Here is a 19,140-nt window from a genome sequence, read left to right as displayed (position 1 = left end):
GAGTGTGGACGGTGAGAGTGAATGGGAAGGGGTGGGGTCCATTGGGAGTGTGGACTGTGGGAGTGAATGGGAAGGGGTGGGGTCCCATTGGGAGTGAATGGGAAGGTGTGGGGTCCCATTGGGAGTGTGGACGGTGAGAGTGAATGGGAAGGGGTGGAGTCCCATTGGGAGTGTGGATGGTGGGAGTGAATGGGAAGGGGTGGGGTTCCATTGGGAGTGTGGATGGTGGGACTGAATGGGAAGGGGTGGCGTCCCATTGGGAGTGTGGTCGGTGGGAGTGAATGGGAAGGGGTGGGTCCCATTGGGAGTGTGGTCGGTGGGAGTGAATGGGAAGGGGTGGGTCCCATTGGGAGTGTGGATGGTGGGAGTGAATGGGAAGAGGAGGGGTCCCATTGGGAGTGTGGACGGTGGGAGTGAGTGAGAAAGGGGGTTGTCCAGTTGGGAGTGTGGTTGGTCAGAGTGAATGGTCCAAGCTGCATAACACCATATTTTCTGTTCCGTTGCCCAGCTATGGACCGATCCCACACTGGAGAAACCGGGAGGAACGCCCCACAGCTTCGGCTCTCTGGAAGTGCCGGTGGATAACAAAAGCGATCACATTCAGGCGAAGCTGGAGGTAGCATTCACCTGCAACAGATATAACTCTCATCATTAAGCCTTGTGGAGTAGCTGTCTCGTCACCCCAAACCCACCAGACATAGTAGCTGAACTAGGCCATTCAGCCCATTGAGTCTGCTCCCCGTTCCATCAGATTCGCATTGACTCTGCTTCCCAGTTCCATCAGACTCACATTGCGTCTGCTCCCAGTTCCATCAGACTCGCATTGAGTCTGCTCCCAGTTCCATCAGACTCGCATTGGGTCTGCTCCCCCGTTCCATCAGACTCGCATTGGGTCTGCTCCCCCGTTCCATCAGACTCGCATTGGGTCTGCTCCCCCGTTCCATCAGACTCGCATTGCGTCTGCTCCCAGTTCCATCAGACTCGCATTGGGTCTGCTCCCCCGTTCCATCAGACTCACATTGAGTCTGCTCCCAGTTCCATCAGACTCGCATTGCGTCTGCTCCCAGTTCCATCAGACTCGCATTGCGTCTGCTCCCAGTTCCATCAGACTCGCATTGGGTCTGCTCCCCCGTTCCATCAGACTCGCATTGGGTCTGCTCCCCCGTTCCATCAGACTCGCATTGGGTCTGCTCCCCCGTTCCATCAGACTCGCATTGAGTCTGCTCCCAGTTCCATCAGACTCTCATTGAGTCTGCTCCCAGTTCCATCAGACTCGCATTGAGTCTGCTCCCAGTTCCATCAGACTCGCATTGAGTCTGCTCCCAGTTCCATCAGACTCGCATTGCGTCTGCTCCCAGTTCCATCAGACTCGCATTGAGTCTGCTCCCCCATTCCATCAGTCTCGCATTGAGTCTGCTCCCAGTCCCAACAGACTCCCATTGGGACTGCTCCCCCGTTCCATCAGACTCTCATTGAATCTGCTCCCAGTTCCATCAGACTCACATTGAGTCTGCTCCCCCGTTCCATCAGTCTCGCATTGAGTCTGCTCCCAGTTCCATCAGACTCGCATTGAGTCTGCTCCCCCGTTCCATCAGACTCGCATTGAGACTGCTCCCCCGTTCCATCAGACTTGCATTGAGACTGCTCCCCCGTTCCATCAGTCTCGCATTGAGTCTGCTCCCAGTCCGTTCCAACAGACTCCCATTGGGACTGCTCCCCCGTTCCATCAGACTCTCATTGAATTTACCCCCCGTTCCATCAGTCTCCCATTGAGTCTGCTCCCCCATTCCATCAGACTCACATTGAGTCTGCTCCCAGTTCCATCAGACTCCCATTGAATTTACCCCCCGTTCCATCAGTCTCCCATTGAGTCTGCTCCCCCGTTCCATCAGACTCTCATTGAATTTACCCCCCGTTCCATCAGTCTCCCATTGAGTCTGCTCCCCCATTCCATCAGACTCACATTGAGTCTGCTCCCAGTTCCATCAGACTCACATTGAGTCTGCTCCCCCATTCCATCAGACTCACATTGAGTCTGCTCCCCCATTCCATCAGACTCTCATTGAGTCTGCTCCCCCATTCCATCAGACTCACATTGAGTCTGCTCCCAGTTCCATCAGACTCCCATTGAATTTACCCCCCGTTCCATCAGTCTCCCATTGAGTCTGCTCCCCCATTCCATCAGACTCTCATTGAGTCTGCTCCCCCATTCCATCAGACTCTCATTGAGTCTGCTCCCAGTTCCATCAGACTCACATTGAGTCTGCTCCCCCATTCCATCACTCACATTGAGTCTGCTCCCCCATTCCATCAGACTCTCATTGAGTCTGCTCCCCCATTCCATCAGTCTCGCATTGAGTCTGCTCCCAGTTCCATCAGACTCGCATTGAGTCTGCTCCCCCATTCCATCAGACTCACATTGAGTCTGCTCCCAGTTCCATCAGACTCGCATTGAGTCTGCTCCCAGTTCCATCAGACTCGCATTGAGTCTGCTCCCAGTTCCATCAGTCTCGCATTGTCTGCTCCCCCATTCCATCAGACTCACATTGAGTCTGCTCCCAGTTCCATCAGACTCGCATTGAGTCTGCTCCCAGTTCCATCAGACTCCCATTGAGTCTGCTCCCAGTTCCATCAGACTCCCATTGAGTCTGCTCCCAGTTCCATCAGACTCGCATTGAGTCTGCTCCCAGTTCCATCAGACTCCCATTGAGTCTGCTCCCAGTCCCAACAGACTCCCATTGAGTCTGCTCCCCCATTCCAACAAACTCGCATTGAGTCTGCTCCCAGTTCCATCAGTCTCCCATTGAGTCTGCTCCCCCATTCCAACAAACTCGCATTGAGTCTGCTCCCAGTTCCATCAGACTCGCATTGAGTCTGCTCCCCCGTTCCATCAGACTCGCATTGAGTCTGCTCCCAGTTCCATCAGACTCCCATTGAGTCTGCTCCCAGTTCCATCAGACTCGCATTGAGTCTGCTCCCCTGTTCCATCAGACTCGCATTGAGTCTGCTTCCAGTTCCATCAGACTCCCATTGAGTCTGCTCCCAGTTCCATCAGACTCGCATTGAGTCTGCTTCCAGTTCCATCAGACTCCCATTGAGTCTGCTCCCAGTTCCATCAGACTCGCATTGTCTGCTCCCAGTTCCATCAGACTCGCATTGAGTCTGCTTCCAGTTCCATCAGACTCGCATTGAGTCTGCTCCCAGTTCCATCAGACTCGCATTGAGTCTGCTTCCAGTTCCATCAGACTCCCACTGAGTCTGCTGCCCCGTTCCATCAGACTCGCATTGAGTCTGCTCCCAGTTCCATCAGACTCGCATTGTCTGCTCCCAGTTCCATCAGACTCGCATTGAGTCTGCTCCCAGTTCCATCAGACTCGCATTGAGTCTGCTTCCAGTTCCATCAGACTCCCATTGAGTCTGCTCCCAGTTCCATCAGACTCGCATTGTCTGCTCCCAGTTCCATCAGACTCGCATTGAGTCTGCTTCCAGTTCCATCAGACTCGCATTGTCTGCTCCCAGTTCTATCAGACTCCCATTGAGTCTGCTCCCAGTTCCATCAGACTCCCACTGAGTCTGCTGCCCCGTTCCATCAGACTCGCATTGAGTCTGCTCCCAGTTCCATCAGACTCCCACTGAGTCTGCTGCCCCGTTCCATCAGACTCGCATTGAGTCTGCTCCCAGTTCCATCAGACTCGCATTGAGTCTGCTCCCCCGTTCCATCAGACTCGCATTGAGTCTGCTCCCAGTTCCATCAGACTCGCATTGAGTCTGCTCCCCCATTCCATCAGACTCGCATTGAGTCTGCTCCCAGTTCCATCAGACTCGCATTGAGTCTGCTTCCCCATTCCATCAGACTCGCATTGAGTCTGCTCCCAGTTCCATCAGTCTCGCATTGAGTCTGCTCCCAGTTCCATCAGACTCACATTGAGTCTGCTCCCCCATTCCATCACACTCACATTGAGTCTGCTCCCAGTTCCATCAGACTCGCATTGAGTCTGCTTCCCCATTCCATCAGACTCGCATTGAGTCTGCTCCCAGTTCCATCAGACTCGCATTGAGTCTGCTCCCAGTTCCATCAGACTCGCATTGTCTGCTCCCAGTTCCATCAGACTCCCATTGAGTCTGCTCCCAGTTCCATCAGTCTCGCATTGAGTCTGCTCCCAGTTCCATCAGACTCGCATTGAGTCTGCTCCCAGTTCCATCAGTCTCGCATTGAGTCTGCTCCCCAATTCCATCAGACTCACATTGAGTCTGCTCCCAGTTCCATCAGACTCACATTGAGTCTGCTCCCCCATTCCATCAGACTCTCATTGAGTCTGCTCCCAGTTCCATCAGACTCACATTGAGTCTGCTCCCAGTTCCATCAGACTCACATTGAGTCTGCTTCCAGTTCCATCAGACTCCCATTGAGTCTGCTTCCAGTTCCATCAGACTCACATTGAGTCTGCTCCCCCATTCCATCAGACTCACATTGAGTCTGCTTCCAGTTCCATCAGACTCCCATTGAGTCTGCTCCCCAATTCCATCAGTCTCACATTGAGTCTGCTTCCAGTTCCATCAGACTCCCATTGAGTCTGCTCCCCCATTCCATCAGACTCACATTGAGTCTGCTTCCAGTTCCATCAGACTCCCATTGAGTCTGCTTCCAGTTCCATCAGACTCACATTGAGTCTGCTCCCAGTTCCATCAGACTCACATTGAGTCTGCTTCCAGTTCCATCAGACTCGCATTGAGTCTGCTTCCAGTTCCATCAGACTCGCATTGAGTCTGCTCCCCAATTCCATCAGACTCCCATTCTCTCCAACACCATCATGTGACTCTCCCTGTAACCTTTGATGCCCTGACTAATCACGAACCTATCAAACACTGCTTTAACTATTCCCAATGTCTTGGCTTCTAGAACTTTGTCCCTTTGTTCTAGAGCTGCCTGCAGACAGTTTTCCACCTCGATGGACAAGAACAGAGCGAAAGCAGGGTAATTGCCCGTCTAATCCCCAAGCACAGCACTGCTACCATGCCAGAGTGGGAATGGCAAACTTAAACGTGATCTGCGTGCGTGTGTCTGCACGTTCTCCCTGTGATCGTGTGGGTTTCCCTCTGGTGGTCCAGTTCCCTCCCACATCCCGACGGCGTGCAGGGTCGGTGCGGTTTGGCCGTGGAGTCGGTGCGGTTTGGCCGTGGAGTCGGTGCGGTTTGGCGGTGGGGTCAGTGCGGTTTGGCGGTGGAGTCGGAGGGCAGTCGGTGTGGTTTGTCCGTGGAGTCAGTGTGGTTTGGCGGTGGAGTCGGAGGGCAGTTTCTGGGCTGTGGGGTGCGATGAATGTGGAAACTGAGTTCCTAGGGACCTCCGCTACCCTGACCCCGGCTCTAGGTCTGGGGGCTTCAACCTAGGAGTTGACGATGAAGGGCGAGAGGACAATGGGATGAATTCTGGCCTTGTGGCTGGGGGGGTTGCCCTCTGGTTCAGTCTGGGTTGGTTTTAAAGGGGAGCAGGAGGGTTTGGTGGGAAGGGACTGGAACAGATGGGCTGAAAAGCCACCCTCCACAATTTGCTGCTGCCCTTCTCTGTCATACTGCCTCTGATTGGTTCTCTCTCTCTCTCTCTGTCCCCCCTCCGATTGGCTGCAGGCGCAGACGGCCAAGCTGAACCCGCTGGAGGGCAGGCGTCTGGTGAAGGCAGCAGAGGGTCCTGAGGGCAGGGAGGAGGAGGTGGGGAGGCGGGACCGAGGCAAACGGAGGTGGCAAGAGGAGGAGAGGGTCAGACAGCAAGACGGGAAGGAGGAGGGTCGCAAACGGTGGGACAGGGACATGGGTGGGTGGCAAAAAGTCACGGGCAAGCAGGGCAGAAACCAACCAGACGGGAGGGATGGACACAGACAGGAGAAGGAGGGTGGACATCAGAGAGTTGAGGAGGAAGGAGGCAGACTGTGGCAAGATGGGGACAAAGGCAGCAGACAGTGGTACAAGGAGGACAGAGGGGCGGATAAGAGACCAGCCAAAGAGGCAGGCACTGAGCAGCGGGGCAAGGCTGAGGGAGGCAGACGGTGGGGAGGGAAGGAAGGCAGACGGGGAGTCGAGGAGGGAGACAGACGGTGGGGAGGGAAGGAAGGCAGACGGGGAGTCGAGGAGGGAGACAGACGGTGGGGAGGGAAGGAAGGCAGACGGGGAGTCGAGGAGGGAGACAGACGGTGGGGAGGGAAGGAAGGCAGACGGGGAGTCGAGGAGGGAGACAGACGGTGGGGAGGGAAGGAAGGCAGACGGGGAGTCGAGGAGGGAGACAGACGGTGGGGAGGGAAGGAAGGCAGACGGGGAGTCGAGGAGGGAGACAGACGGTGGGGAGGGAAGGAAGGCAGACGGGGAGTCGAGGAGGGAGACAGACGGTGGGGAGGGAAGGACGACAGACGGGGAGTCGAAGAGGGAGACAGACGGTGGGGAGGGAAGGAAGGCAGACGGGGAGTCGAGGGAGACAGACAGGGTGACAAGGAGAGGGAGAGGTGGTGGGACAAGAAGGATAAATGGCAGGGAGACGAACAGGGCAGACAGAGAGTCAATGAGGGTAGACGGGGAGAGGAGGGGGGCAAATTTCACGGAGCCAAGGTGAGTAGACAGGGCGATTGGAAAGGGGACAGATGGTGGGGCAAGAAGGATGGACGACGGGGAGATGAAAAGGGGGGGAAACGGCAAGAAGACAAGGGATGGCGCAGGAGGCGGGGAGACGAGGAGGAAGGAAGCAAATGGGGAAAAGAGAGGGACAGACGCCAGCACGGGGATCAGCCAGCCTGTGGGGACGTGCCGAGCTGTGCCCAGCGGGAAGGACAGGAGCTGTTTGGTCTGGACCTGCCCCCTGTCACGGAGCCCCAGCTGGCCTCGGCAGTTGCTGACTACATCCGCCAGTCCGGCTTGAGCCCGGCGCTAGCCCAGCAACTGACCGCCCGGGCTGCTTCCTTCTTCCCGGGCGGAGTTTTTGCCCACCACCAAGAGAGCCTCGCCGCGTTCCTGGACCGGCTCGAGGAGGAGGTGGAGGAGGCAGCTGAGAGGGAGTTCGGAGACGATGAAGCAGTCACAGACTTTGAGGACTATGTCTGGGCCCGGCTAGTGGGGGAGGAGGCCATCCGCGACAGGTGCGTAAGAAAAGTATCTAGTTATGGCTCATGGGACAGTGTAGAGGGAGCTTCACTCTGTGTCTGACCCCGGGAGTGTGTGATGGGACAGTGTGGAGGAGCTTCACTCTGTGTCTGACCCCGGGAGTGTGCGATGGGACAGTGTGGAGGGAGTTTCACTCTGTGTCTGACCCCGGGAGTGTGCGATGGGACAGTGTGGAGGGAGTTTTAGTCTGTGTCTGACCCCGGGACTGTGTGATGGGACGGTGTAGAGGGAGCTTCACTCTGTGTCTGACCCCGGGAGTGTGTGATGGGACGGTGTAGAGGGAGTTTCACTCTGTGTCTGACCCTGGAGTGTGTGATGGGACGGTGTGGAGGGAGTTTCACTCTGTGTCTGACCCCGGGAGTGTGTGATGGGACGGTGTAGAGAGAGTTTCACTCTGTGTCTGACCCCAGGAGTGTGTGATGGGATGGTGTAGAGGGAGTTTCACTCTGTGTCTGACCCCGGGAGTGTGTGATGGGACTATGTGGAGGGAGTTTCACTCTGTGTCTGACCCCGGGAGTGTGTGATGGGACGGTGTAGAGGGAGTTTCACTCTGTGTCTGACCCCAGGAGTGTGTGATGGGACGGTGTAGAGGGAGTTTCACTCTGTGTCTGACCCTTTTTTTATGTACAAAATCCTTTATTACAAATATCAGTGCTATACAATACATACAAAACAGTGGCAAACACAATTACTTCACTACAAATAGACAATAGACATTACACCAGAATGTTCCCACCTCTATCCATGATGGCATTTACACCCCGCGGAGTCCATCGGTCTCAAAACTCCTCCAAGGCCGCTGTGGACTGCGCGTGTTCCTTTTCAATATTTACCTGGGCACGAACATACCCCCTAAACATTGCCAGGTAGTCTGCCCGGGGAGATCCTCCCGCCACCCGTTTGCAAGACCCTCGGATGGCGGATTCCCCCAGCCCCAGGAGCAAGTTGACTAGGACATCCTCATCCCTCCTTGCCCCCTTCCTTACAGGATGACCATATATAAACAGGATGGAGCTAAAATGCAGCCAGAAGGCGAGAAGCAGCCCACGCAAATACGCAAAAAGAGGCTGCAGCCTCACGCACTCCATGTACATGTGGTACATGGTTTCCTCCAGCCCACAGAAGTGGCATGTGGGTGGGAAGTCCATGTACAAACTGAAAAACTTATTGCAGGGCACTGCTCTATGCAGTACCCTCCAGCCGAGATCCCCCAGGTGCATGGGAAGAACCCCGGCATAAAGGGACTTCCAGTGGGGACCCTCCTCACCTCTGGGTGGAAGGACCGACCGCCATGGCATGTCGGGACGGTGTACAAGGGCAAGGAAGTGGAGGGTGTGGAGCAGCAGCCCATACAGATCCCTCCTACTTGCATCCCTGAATGGGACAGTGGGTATCGATGAGAGACGGCTCAAGTTGTGTGGACACGACTCCCGGAGAAGATTGCGGGGTCTGGGCCCGACCAGCAGCTCGGCCTGAGTCGGTCCACACAACTGAGCCGCACCGACAGCCACTGAGGTAGGGCAAGGGCTGGCCAGGACCCCGCCCTCCGCCTGAGGAGGGGATTCCCGGCCTGAGGCGACCATGTTCCAGACTCTCAGTAGGTCCTGATAGAAGCCGGGCAGACTCCGCAAAGCAGTACGGCTGACACCCGCCGGTGGTAGCCGCATGTCTTCGTGAAGACAGCAGCCCCTCCGGAGGAAGAAAGTCGCCAATACGTGCCACCTGGTAGGCTGCTCGGCGTACAGGAATCTTTGCAGAGATTCGAACGCACACCAGTGACTGTCCGCCCTCTCCCACTGGGAGACTCGACCGCTGCAGAGACCCAGTGTTTCCTGTTGCCCCAGAAGAAGTCCACTAACTTCCTCTGCATTCTCGCAACAAACGGGGCAGGAGGGGCCAAGATGACAATCCGATACCACAACATGGAGGCTACCAGCTGGTTTATTACCACCACCCTGCGTCGATAGGAAAGCACCCTGAGAAGGCCTGACCAGCACCCCAGCCGGGCCATGACTTTTGTCTCCAGGTCCTGCCAGTTCGCCAGCCAGGTCTCCCCAGAAGGACTCGGGTAGACTCCCAGATAGAGGAGAAGTCTAGTGCTCCACTCAAAAGCTCTCATCTCCTCCGGCAGGGAGTCCACCTGCCACTGACCCACTAAGAGTCCGGAACATTTCGCCCAGGTGATCCTAGCGGAGGATGCTGCCGAGAAAACTTCTTGGCAATCACGCATCCTCTGCAGGTCATTGGGATCTGTCATCATGAGGAGTACATCATCGGCGTAGGCTGAGAGGACGACCTCCATGTCCAGTTCACGCAGGAACAGACCTGTCAGCCTTCGCCAAAGAAGGCTCAGGAATGGCTCGACACAGATAGCGTACAATTGACTGGACATGGGGCACCCCTGACGTACTCCTCTCCTGAAGGGAATGGGCGCTGCCAGTGATCCATTGACCTTAACAAGGCACTCTGCGGCAGAGTAGAGGAGCCGAACTCGGGCCACAAAGTGCAGAGAGCCCACCAGGAAACTGTGGTCTACCTGGTCAAACGCCTTCTCCTGGTCAAGAGAAAGAAATGCTGCCAGGGACCCAGTCTCCTGCTGCAGGTGGACCGGGTCCCGTACTAGGTGGACATTGTCCTGGATGGAGCGGCCCGGGACTGTGTAAGATTGGTCAGGATGGATCACCTGTCTCCGTACTGAACCAAGACGATTGGCCATTGCCCAGGCGAAGATCTTGTAGTCCGCGCACAAGAGGGAGACAGGGTGCCAGTTCTTTAGCAGGCGGAGGTCTCCCTTCTTGGGCAGCAGGACCACAACAGCTCTCCGCCATGAGAGGGGCATTTCCCCGGTGGCTAGGCTCTCCCCTAGAACAAGGCTGTAATCGACCCCCAGTACATCCCAAAAAGCCTGATAAAACTCCACACTCAGACCATCTAAGCCAGGGGATTTACCCCTCCGGAGTTGCCGAAGGGCAGTAGACAGCTCCTCCCCAGTCAGGGAGGCATCCAGACATGCTGCGTCCTCTGGGCTGACCTTTGGCAAATCTTCCCAGACCTCACTGCACGCCCCCGCATTTGACGGATCCGGTGAGAATAAGGACCGATAGAAAGTGCGGACTTCTTCGATAATTTCGTCAGGATCCGTGATGGAGGAGCCATCAGCAGCCAATAGCTCCACCAGCTGCTTTTGAACTCCCCGCCACTTCTCCAACGAGTAGAAGAAGGGTGAGCCGCGGTCCAAATCTTGCAGCATTTGGATCCGCGACCTCACATACGCACCTCGGGACTGCTGAAGCTGCAGATTCCTTAGTGCGATCTTCTCCTGGTATTCCTGCCACAGCTGTTGGTCTCCACCAGTTGGACCAAGACGGGACTCTAGGTCAAGCAATGCTTTCTCAAGCTGCTCAATCTCAGAGCCCCGCCTCTTTGTCCACCCCCTAGTGTACTCCCGACATAAAAACCGGATGTGGGCCTTGTCCACATCCCACCACAGCCGTAGGGAGCGAAACTCTCTCCATCTCTCTCTCCAGGTGGCCCAGAATGATCGGAATGAATCTCGGAATCGGCTGTTCTCCAGCAGCCGGTTGTTAAAGTGCCAATACCCAGACCCCACCCTAGGGTGCAGAGCAGTAAATTCCATCCAGACAAGGTGATGATCCGAGCACGATACCGGCCGCATGGAGGAAGCCGACACGCGGGAGACATAAGCCCGAGAGATATACAGGCGGTCTATCCAGGAACCCCCCCCTCTAGATCTTCTGGAGAAGGCGCTAGAGTCGGGGTGAAGATTCCGCCAGTTGTCCACCAAATCAAAGGAGCCGACTAGCTCCTTTAACTTTTTTGCCGATGCTGGGTCGCGTTGGAGGTCTGAGCGGTCCTCCACCTCGAGTGTACAGTTGAAGTCTCCCCCAAGGATGACGCAGTCCCCAGGATCGATGGAACTCAGCAAGGTGGACAGCTGACAGAATAGGCGCGTCTGCATCACCCCGCGCCTCGGAGCGTACACGTTGATAAAATGTAACGGTACTCCATCCAGGCGCACAGCCAGGTGGAGCAGACGGCCGGGCACAACATCTTGGACTCCTACGATTTCTGGCCGGAAGGTTGGGGCCAACAGGATCGCCACCCCACTAGAGTTGGAGCTAAGGTGACTCATGTAGACCCCGCCCTGCCACTCCAGGAGCCAAGCGGACTCGTCCCTCGGGGTGGTATGGGTTTCCTGCAGGAAACTCACCGCATATCTCCTGTCCCTGAGGACTGAGAGATTGTTATATCTGCGGAGAGAGCCCCTGCTACCGTTCACATTGAGACTAGCTATGGTAAGCTTCATGTCGGAAGCACACTAGGCCTCAGCTCCAGTCCCCTTCCCACTGAGAGCGGAGGCGCCCTCAGCCACACTATCCCGAAGAAAACCAAGAATATCCTTTGCTTTCCGGGCCCGACTGCTACCATCGCTTCCCTGTGACCCACCATCTCCCGAAGGAGCGAGGCTGCTTTTCATCCTGATGTCCCGCACCAGGTCATCCAGGAAGGATTTCAGCTGCCGCCTGTCATTCCCTGACACAGCATTCCTCTTCCCCTTCCCCTTCCGTCTGAGGATGACCCTCAGGGACTTCACCAGCCTCGGCATGCTAGGCCAGCGAAGCGAGGCTGGTTTAGGCCGATGGTTTGCACCAACGGAGGAGTGAATAAACTCTCTGATCTCCTCCACAGGTATCAATGGGGACTTCTCTGGAGGGGTGAGGATGTCCATTGTCTCGCTATCAAATGAATCCCCCTCCAACCCCTCACTGCAGACAGATCCCCCACCGTCCTCCTCAGGTGGTGTATAAGGTGGCTGCCCCTGTAACCTACACTGGACAGCGGGTACCTCCCTCATACCTTCCTGCTCTACCGTTGCATCAGTCTTATCCACAATTACGACGATGGAGGGAAAATCCCCAGGGACTCCCTGCAGGCCATTAGTTTCTCTCTGTCTGACCCTGGGAGTGTGTGATGGGACGGTGTGGAGGGAGTTTCACTCTGTGTCTGACCCCGGGAGTGTGTGATGGGACGGTGTGGAGGGAGCTTCACTCTGTGTCTGACCCCGGGAGTGTGTGATGGGACGGTGTGGAGGGAGCTTCACTCTGTGTCTGACCCCGGGAGTGTGTGATGGGACGGTGTGGAGGGAGATTCACTCTGTGTCTGACCCCGGGAGTGTGTGATGGGACAGTGTGGAGGGAGTTTCACTCTGTGTCTGACCCCGGGAGAGTGTGATGGGACGGTGTGGAGTGAGTTTCACTCTGTGCCTGACCCTGGGAGTGTGTGATGGGAAGGTGTGGAGGGAGATTCACTCTGTGCCTGACCCCGGGAGTGTGTGATGGGACAGTGTGGAGGGAGTTTCACTCTGTGCCTGACCCTGGGAGTGTGTGATGGGACGGTGAGGAGGGAGATTCACTCTGTGTCTGACCCCGGGAGTGTGTGATGGGACGGTGTGGAGGGAGTTTCACTCTGTGTCTGACCCCGGGAGTGTGTGATGGGACGGTATAGAGGGAGTTTCACTCTGTGTCTGACCCTGGGAGTGTGTGATGGGACAGTGTGGAGGGAGTTTCACTCTATGCCTGACCCTGGGAGTGTGTGATGGGACGGTGAGGAGGGAGATTCACTCTGTGTCTGACCCCGGGAGTGTGTGATGGGACGGTGTGGAGGGAGTTTCACTCTGTGTCTGACCCCGGGAGTGTGTGATGGGACGGTGTAGAGGGAGTTTCACTCTGTGTCTGACCCCGGGAGTGTGTGATGGGACGGTGTGGAGGGAGTTTCACTCTGTGTCTGACCCCGGGAGTGTGTGATGGGACGGTGTGGAGGGAGCTTCACTCTGTGTCTGACCCCGGGAGTGTGTGATGGGACGGTGTGGAGGGAGTTTCACTGTGTGTCTGACCCCGGGAGTGTGTGATGGGACAGTGTGGAGGGAGTTTCACTCTGTGTCTGACCCCGGGAGTGTGTGATGGGACGGTGTGGAGGGAGTTTCACTCTGTGTCTGACCCCGGGAGTGTGTGATGGGACGGTGTTAATTCTGGAAGCATTCCTCTCTGCAGGAACGCCAGGAAGCAGAAGGCGGCAGATCATCACCACAGGCAACAGGGAGATCGTCGGGCACCGGGGGACAGCCACAAGAGGGAGCGGGAAGGGAAGTGGTCGCCGAGGGTGAGGGAGGTGGGCAGGTGACTCCATAGAGTCTGGTCACCATTGTGTGTGTGTGTGTGTGCGTGCGTGTGTGTGTGGGGTGCTTCATTGACAATCTACCACAAGCTGCCCGTAAATCTCCTGTGTTTGCCTCACATTTGCGATAGACCTGTGGGTTGACATTGTTCATCTTTCCTTGCCGCCCCTCCCAAATGCAAACTCTGCCTGCTCCTGTGAGCCCCCTTCCCTCTCCCTCCTCCTTAACTCACCCCCTAAAGACACTTCAACTTCTGGAACCGCCCTGACTCTGGGGGATTTGGGCCTGTGATCCTGGTGTGAGATCTCTTCCAGACCTCCCCCAGTCTCTGAATGCCCTTTCATGGAGCTGACTCTGTTGGTTAGTGTGCTCGCTCCTACTGGGATCTTCCCATGTAACTCGGGGTGTATCGGAAGGTGGGCTGTTGCTGGGGTGCGCAGGGTGAGCCTCTTGTCGCAGCAAGTCCTTTCCTTGGGAGTTTTCGCCAGTCACCGGTTTAACCCACCAAATCCACACGTCGTCGGGATATGGGAGGGAACGGGAACGACGGGGAATCACAGGGGGAGCAGACACTCTGCACACATTCACCGCCAGAGGTGGGAATCGAACCTACACCCAGCAGCTCTACCCACTGCGCCACAGGTCCACGGTGGGCCCAGGGGTGGGGTTAATTCACCTGAAGCACAGGAAGAGTAATATAGATCATGGAACTGACAGCAATAATTTATCTGAAACTGTGCCTCAATTCATAGATGTTTCAGGGTACCTCACTGTCGTGATCGGTAGTCTGACTTGAGTTGCACTGGGGGGCAAGGTGTATTTGTTCATCACAGTATCAGAGCTGGTTCTCTTTGTCTTTCTTTGGGTTTTCTCAGTAAACATAGTCCAATTTGTACCCTCCAAAGGAGCTTCACTCTGTGTCTGACCCCGGGAGTGTGTGATGGGACGGTGTGGAGGGAGTTTCACTCTGTGTCTGACCCCGGGAGTGTGTGATGGGTCGGTGTAGAGGGAGTTTCACTCTGTGTCTGACCCCGGGAGTGTGTGATGGGACGGTGTGGAGGGAGTTTCACTCTGTGTTTGACCCTGGGAGTGTGTGATGGGACGGTGTGGAGGGAGTTTCACTCTGTGTCTGACCCCGGGAGTGTGTGATGGGACGGTGTGGAGGGAGTTTCACTCTGTGTCTGACCCCGGGAGTGTGTGATGGGACGGTGTGGAGGGAGCTTCACTCTGTGTGTCTATTCTGCACTAAAGATTTTATGGTGTTGATACTTAATAAATAATATTTCTGGAACGTGCACGGTTTTGAAATAGTAACTATTTAATTGGGTTCGAGTTAGGCTTTGGTTTAGCCCTTACCCTAAGTATTTAATTGATTGAGTGAATCTTGTGGACTTGATGTTAAAGTCAGTGTCAAGATTGTGTACATATTGAATAAAACTGACTTTCAACTTCATCGTTTTGTCTCAGTTTTGTTATTAAAACTCCCAAGCTTAAATACTTCGGCGAGTTAATCATTCACAGGTACAGGGATTCCAAGTAGTTTATTCCGGCTAATTGATACAATGGGGACCACTGCATCATAGCCCAATTACTGGCTGTCCCAGTTAGCTGAAGTTTCATAGAAATAGTTTAAAGGGTATCAAAAAGACAAACTACTACTTAACTGAGTAGCAAATTATTACTGAAATGAAATGCAGATCAAGCTAGAACCACGACCAATACCTCCATGGTATTATACAACTGTGTTTTAGTTCCTGACAGTTATCAGCAGCAGCATTCATCTGCCGTGTTCTTTTGATCGTCTGTAAATGTTTGTTCATTTGCAGTGCAGACACCCAAAGTGGGCAGTGGACTGCCTACATTCAATGATTTTGACATTTGCATCCTCCAAACAATCATTTTCACTGTAACATTCAAAATGATAGCCGATACAGAAGAATGACGGGGGAGGAGGGACCTCATTGAAACCAATCAAATGGAGCAGAGATGAGGGATTTCTTTAGCCAGAAGGTGGTCTATCTCGCGACTTCATTGCCGCAGACCAAGTCATCGGGTATATTTAAAGCAGAGGTTGATAGTTGCATTTTATTCTGTGCAGTTCCTGTTTTCCCATGTTCCATCTCGACACACTGTGTAATGATCTGATCTGTGTGAACGGTGTGTAAGGCAACTTGATATGTGTTCTATGTAAACCAATTCCAACTGTGAGGTCAAGAATCCATCTTGTTATACTCTTGGGGGCAGTTCAAGAGTCTGATATCAGCCGGGTAGAAGCAGTCCCTGAACCTAGTGGTAGCTGTTCTCAGGCTCCTGCCCGATGGGAGAGGGGGTGAAGAGAGGATGTCTGGTGTGGGAGGATCTTTGATGAGATTAGCTTCTTTCCTGAGGCAGTGAGAAGTGTAGACAGAGTCCACGGAGGGGAGGCTGGCTCCTGTCCACAACTCCGCTGTTTCTTACGGTCTCGGGCAGAGCAGCTGTCGTACCAAACCCTGAAGCTTGGATAGGATGCTTTCTGTGGTGTGTCTAAAATCTGGTAACGACCGATGGGGGCCTGCTGAATTTCTTTAGCCTCCTGAGGGAGTAGAGGCATTTTGAGCTTCCTTTTCACTGAACCTCAGCTCCCTAGATGTAAACATCACCACTGTAAGTCTCTTGAAAGGACCTCTTGTACAATAAAGATTAACTCTTGATCTCTGTCTATTGAGTTTCCCTTCGTACTACCTCAGTGTTTGGAATAATCTGTACAGGTGACATGCAAGGCAAAGTTTTTTTTTCACTGTAACTCAGTACACATGACAATAACAAACCAGTGAGGGTGGAGGAGGAGGATGGCCCGAGGGTGTGGGTCTCTAGATGGTAGTCCTTCCCCACAAAGCCTTTGTATTTGCCATACTGAACTTCAGAGAGTTCCTTGGCACGTTCTCCTGCAACCAGTCAGCCACATTCCCCCATGGGTTCCTCACTCTGTTGGGAGGTCAAGCCCTGGGCAGAGCAAAGAGCATCTTTCACTGGGTCAGTGATGTCCCAGCAGCTCTTGATTTCTCAAACTTCTAGTAATGCCCCCACCTTCACCATTCCCCCCATCCCCTTTTCCCCCTCTCACTTTATCTTCTTGCCCACCCAATGCCTCCCTCTGGTGCTCCTTCCCGTTCTTCTTTCTTCCATGGTCTTCTGTCTCTTTCACCAATCAACTACCCAGCTCTTCATCCCTCCCGCTCCAGGTTTCAGAGGAACGCCTGGCATTTCTCTCTCCCCTCCCCCCACATTTTAAATCTTCTACTCAGCTTCTCTCTCCAGTCCTGCTGAAGGGTTTTGGCCCGAAACGTCGACCGTACTCTTCCTAGACGCTGCCTGGCCTGCTGTGATTCTCCAACATCTTGTCTGTGTGTAGCTCCTGATGTCCGCATGTGTAGGTGTACGTGTGCACGGAATGGAAAAGGAGAGAGGAGAGAAATTCCTTTTCCCCTCTCCCCCTTCTCCCAATTTCTTGTCCAGAACCCATTCTGGTTTCTGTCTCATCCTTTCTCCTCGCTCCCGCTGGTGCCCCTCCACCTTCCCTTTCTTTCATGGTCAACTCCTCTCCTATCAGATGGGTTCTCCTTCAGCCCTTTACCTCGCCCTCCTACCGCCTTCCAGCTTCTTACCTCATACCCCTTCCTCCATCCACCTCTCCTGGTTTTACCTATCACCTTCCAATTCTACTCCTCCCCTGTCCCCCACCTGCTTATTCTGGGTTCTGTCCCCTTCCTTTCCATTTCTGATCAAGGATCTTGGCCATAACATCAACTCCATATTCCCTCCGTAGATGCTGACTGACCTGCTGAGTTTCTCCAGCATTTTGTGTGCTGTTCTGGATGGTCCTGCAATGCACCTGGCTAGCAGTAGGTGGCGGTGTGGCCGCATCGTTGTCGGGAGCAGCGTGCAGATTCTGCAAATCCGAACCAAATTTAGAGGTTCTGGGGCCCCTCAAGTTCAAGTTTATTGTGATGGCCGTACACACGCACACACACACGAGGTTTGAGTGATAGGAAAATTAGTTCCTCTGTAGCAGCAAGGTGCATTAGAAACATGACAAGCGTAAGTATGCATAAATAAAGAAGCAGATTCTGCCCAGTATCTGACACACACACACCCCTCCTCACCACTGGTCACATCTACAGGACACACTGCCTCAAGAAGGCAGTACCCATCATCAGAACTTCCCACTGTCTGGGGCATGCCATCTTCTCAATGCCACTATGCCACAGTCTTGGGTATATATGACTGAACAGAAAACCCTACAGAAGGTAGTGGACTTGGCCCAGTCAATCAGGGGTAAAGCTCTCCCAACCATTGAGCACATCTACATAAAATGTTGTCAGAGGAAAGCAGCGTCCATCATCAGGCACCCCCACCACCCAGGTCATGCTCCCTTCTCACTGCTGCCATCAGGTAGACGGTTCAGGAGTCAGGCCACCAGGTTCAAGAACAGTTACCGCCCCTCAACCATCAGGCTCTTGAACAAAGGGGACAGCTACGCTCACTTGCCCTGTCATTGAAATGTTCCCAGAACCAATGACCTTACTTTAAAGGACTCCTCATCTCATGTGCCCGTTAATTATTGCTGTATATTTATATTCACATTTGCTCAGTTTGTTGTCTTCTGCACTCTGGTTGATCTTTCATTGACCTTGTTATTGTTGTTATTCTATAGATTTGCTGAGTATTCCCGCAGGAAAATGAATCTCGGGGTTCTCTGTGGTGACATGTATGTACTTTGATAATAAAATTTACTTTGAAGATCATTTGCTTCCAAACATTTGGTTTATTACAGAACGTCTCTCTGGTGCTTCCCACTCCCTCCCCCCTCCCTTCCCCTTTTCCCCCCTCCCTGCTCTCTTCCCCCTCTCAGTCCACAATGGAGACCCATATCAGAATCAGGCTTATCTCACACAAGTCATGAATTTTAGTTTTTGCGGCAGCTGTACAGTGCAATACATAAAATTATTACAATGTTGTACAGACATCTTAGGCAAGAAGTTGGCCACGAAGCATTCAGTTCCTGTGCTGTTCTGTGTAATTCTGTCGTCAGAATCATTGACATAGAACATAATAAGGGGCAATCCTGACACAGACCCCAAGGGAACACCGCTAGTCACTGGCAGCCAAAAGTTCCCTTTACTTCCACTCTTTGTCTATGCTGCTTGTTACTTCTTCAAATAATTCCAATAGATCTGGCAGGGAAGATTTTCCCTTATGGAGACCATGCTGACTACAGGCTATTTTATCATGTGCCTCCAAGTACCCCCAAACCACATCCTTAACAGTCGACTCCAACATCTTCCCGAACACTGAGGTCAGACTAACTGGCCTATAGTTTCCTTCCTTCTGCCCCTCTCCCTTCTCGAAGAGTGGAGTGACATTTACAGTTATCCAGTCTTCCGGAACCATTCCAGAATCAATTGATTCTTGAAAGATCATTATTAATGCCCTAACAATCTCTTCAGCTACCCCTTTCGGAAACCTGGGGTGTAGTCCATCTGGTCCAGGTGACTTATCCACCTTCAGACCTTTCAGCTTCCCAAGCACCTTCTCCCTAGTGATAGCAACTGCACTCACTTCTTCCCTCGACACTCTCAAATTCTGGCATGCTACTAATGTTTTCCACAGTGAAGACTGATGCAAATACTTATTCAGCTTGTCTGCCGTTTCCTTGTCCCCCGTCACTGCCTCTCCAGCATTGTTGCCAGCAGTCCAATATCCACTCCTGGATCTCTTCCACATTTTATTTAGCTTAAGAAACTTCTGGGATCCTCTTTAAT

General features: G+C 53.8%; 1 protein-coding gene across 1 annotated transcript in view; it reads left to right on the top strand.

Moving 5' to 3' along the window:
* Positions 1 to 14,792, top strand: part of LOC132399537 (pre-B-cell leukemia transcription factor-interacting protein 1-like) — a 44,256-nt gene extending 29,464 nt beyond the window's left edge. Inside the window, exons 10-13 of the mRNA XM_059980006.1 lie at positions 509 to 616; positions 4,922 to 4,975; positions 5,626 to 7,118; positions 13,215 to 14,792. Coding sequence (XP_059835989.1) covers positions 509 to 616; positions 4,922 to 4,975; positions 5,626 to 7,118; positions 13,215 to 13,344 — 1,785 coding nt within the window. The 3' untranslated portion in view covers positions 13,345 to 14,792. The remainder of the gene's footprint in view (positions 1 to 508; positions 617 to 4,921; positions 4,976 to 5,625; positions 7,119 to 13,214) is intronic.
* The last annotated feature ends 4,348 nt before the right edge of the window (positions 14,793 to 19,140 follow it).

The sequence above is a fragment of the Hypanus sabinus genome, chromosome 9 (genome assembly GCF_030144855.1).
Source record: "Hypanus sabinus isolate sHypSab1 chromosome 9, sHypSab1.hap1, whole genome shotgun sequence".
NCBI lineage: Eukaryota > Metazoa > Chordata > Chondrichthyes > Myliobatiformes > Dasyatidae > Hypanus > Hypanus sabinus.
Note: the sequence above shows the minus strand (reverse complement) of the source record. Positions and strands in the feature narration are given on the sequence as shown.